We start from the raw sequence: 3,024 nt of genomic DNA on the forward strand, positions 1-3,024 counted from the left end.
CTGCGGCCGGGGCTGGGGGCTGGCGCCGGGGGCTGAACGGCTGCGTGCCGCTGGCGCACCAGGTGGCCGGACACATGTACGGCAAGGATAAAGGCGGTGAGTGCGGGAGGGTCGGCTCTGCGGCGGCCGCCACCTCCTCCCCGGGGACACGGAGCTCCCCGCCGCCGGGCCCCGAGGCCGCCCAGTCCCGTCCCCCGACGGCTGCTTCCCCGCCAGCTCGGAGGCAGCTGGATGGCGGTGGAGCCCGCCGGGGCTGCGGAGCGCGGCTCCAGGCCCTTGGCGCAGGGGTCCCGGGGGGCTGCGGGAGACTCTGGGCCTCCCCTTCCCCTGTGCACGAGCTGTAGGCCCCGGCCGCAGCAGCAGGTCCCCTGTTTTGCACCCAACCATTTTTTCGTGCTTTGAAGACCAGGTTGAGCTGCCACAAATGTTGGCTTCAGGCCTTTCTCAGGTAAGCTTGGGAAATCCTGTAGCTTGGGCAATGCAGCTTCTCCCTGAGGTAATCCAGATTGACCCCGGGCAAGAGTAGGTTGAAGGAAGGATCTGCAGGAGATCTCATTTGCAAAGGCTTCAGTGGCAGCGCAGGTAACTGCCTGGTGCTGCTGTTGGCCCAGCTGTTCGATACCAGGAAATGCCCGCTTTTGACAGAGAGCCTACGTTTGAATGGGTGTCTCAAACGCTTGTGAAACCCTCTTCCGATTTGTCCGTTTCTTCTCATTTTTGTTTCTTGCAGGAGGTGTGATATTATGGTGCTAAAGTGTTGAAGTCTGTCTTTAGGAAAAGATCGCTTCAGCCAGAAATTAAACATAGTGGTTGGCTTGCTTCTGAGTCGGGTATTAACCTGTTCAAGGAAATTGCAGTTCAGGCTCGTCACTTTTCGTTTCACTTGATGACTTTGCTGGTCATCTTAAAAACATAGATTTTATTTAAATTGCATCTATTTCTCTACCATGAGTGTCTCTGGAACACGGCCAAATATATCTTGTATCTTGCCCAGTTAGAGGGCTCCAGTTAGTATGTGTTTTGTTTCTTTCTTTTTTGGTGTATACTAACATTTAAAACCAGTGTCCTTTATAGCCAAATCTGGCAACTGCTAGCATGAGTTAGAAAGCTTTTGTTTATGACAGATGCATGATAAACAACAGTGTTGAATAAACTTTGGAAGTAGAATATGTCTGTGACAAAATTTATTGCTTAGCAGATATGTTAATACTCATTCCACGTAACTTCTCAACCACAGTTTTCTAAAGAAAAATTGTGTAAGCATAACATTGTGTCAGATGCTTATGTCCCATTCTTTTTTTTAACTTTTAAACAACCCTCCTGAAAGTGTGCTTTTTCCCTTTTTAAAAAGAAAAGCTTCTCAAGAAATTCACTTACTGCTCTTTCAAAATTTTGGATTATAAAATACTGCTTTGTTCTTCAGGACTATTTTCTGCCTTTTATGTGTGTGGTGCTGGGGGGGTTGTTTTTGCATTGTAGATGAAGTTGAGGGATTGATCTCTTCAAAGATTTACCCTCGAATGATAGGTAGGAGGATTTTGTAAATCTTATCTGGTAACAAATGTAGGAAGAGATGGCAAATCTTATTGGGTAGTGCGTGCATTATGTGGGGGGAAAAAGGTGGTGATATTATGGTTGTCACATCCTTTATTTGCTTTTTAAAATTTGGTTCTGCTAGCAGTCTTTAGTACAAGTCTTTTTAAACACTGTGTTATGTTGGTGGCTCATCTTGAAATTGTTCTAGTTAAAAGTATATCGAAAAGCTGTTGCTGGATCATTCACTATTATCTAAGACTTAAAGGCCAAAAGAACCCTTCCCTTTACCATTGTAAGGGAATGAGGTAAAATTATTGATGTACCACAAAGGATTACAACGTATTTGCCAAATTTTGCTGGTGGAATCTGGAGCTCTAGCTTGAAATATTTGTTGGCTTCCCTTAGCTAGGGCAGGCTGAAGAGACTGATCAGTCAGCAAGCACCAAACTTCAAATTGGAAGAAGAACTCTTTGACTTTTTTTTTTTTTTTTTTTACAGAGGATACTGGATCACATTCTAAAGCTGTCCCAGCATCCAAAACGGCTTCTACTACAATGCAAGTCAGAGTGCAGAGACTGGCTATTTCAAAGACTTGTGTTTTTCGTTAGTTTGTTATTGTGGGGCTAAAAGGATCCTTACTTGAAAGGAAAACTCACAACTGTCTGTATAGCAGAGACCAGACCAGGCATCACTAGAATGTTACTGGGTAATTAACAGATTAGTACACTTGTAAAAATTACACTAGTACTCTTGTAAAATGTGTATAGTGCTAGAGTAAAGAAAAAACGGGGGGACTAAAAAAATCACCAGTTGCCTACAGTATTGCCATACTTGCTTCTGGGCTTCTACCAGTAAATAAAGAATAATAGTTGATGAGTAGCACCACATTTTATACAATCTGGAAATGTTTAGTTTGAGGAGTTAAACTGAAGTTCTTGATTAAGCAAATTAAAGGCTGAGTGTGTCAGAACTGGTCTTTCTGTGTAGGTATCTTGAACTTTTTTTACACAGGTATTACTTGGCGACAAAGAAAAAAATAAAAATGAAGGTTGCTTGGCAGTATCTTTGGCTCTTCCAGAGTGCTAGGTTCAACACCACTGAAACTCTTGAAAACCAGGAAAAACTATAGTATTAAGTATGTGTCTGCTTAACTTGATCTGTTCCTTTCTGAGTGATGCTCTGGCATGTCCAGATGTACACATGCCTTGCCAATTTCACTTTTGAACTGTACTAAACATTGTGACAAATTGCACAGACCTTTCGCCCTTAGCTATACATGTCGGCCAACGTGGCCCCTTCACTTATACGTTAATAAATCCACAGCCCATACTCATCTCCCACCTAACTGCTGAGGGTCCAGATGGCATGAAAACTCTTGTGCTGCTTTACTGACATAATCTATGGAATGCTATGCTGCAGTGAAGTCTACGGTATCTCTTGAGAGATGCAGGCATTTTTAATTTGCTTGTATGTAATAGGGGTCATTCC

The 3,024-nt window shown here is 43.8% G+C and overlaps 1 protein-coding gene across 1 annotated transcript in view; it reads left to right on the forward strand.

Moving 5' to 3' along the window:
- Positions 1–8: 8 nt before the first annotated feature.
- Positions 9–3,024, forward strand: part of IPMK (inositol polyphosphate multikinase) — a gene marked incomplete at its 5' end in the record, with an annotated part of 58,825 nt that continues 55,809 nt past the window's right edge. The window contains one exon of the mRNA XM_019538587.1: positions 9–96. Coding sequence (XP_019394132.1) covers positions 9–96 — 88 coding nt within the window. The remainder of the gene's footprint in view (positions 97–3,024) is intronic.

This window comes from Crocodylus porosus, unplaced genomic scaffold, assembly GCF_001723895.1.
Source record: "Crocodylus porosus isolate Cpor-Errol unplaced genomic scaffold, CroPor_comp1, whole genome shotgun sequence".
Classification (NCBI taxonomy): Eukaryota; Metazoa; Chordata; order Crocodylia; family Crocodylidae; genus Crocodylus; species Crocodylus porosus.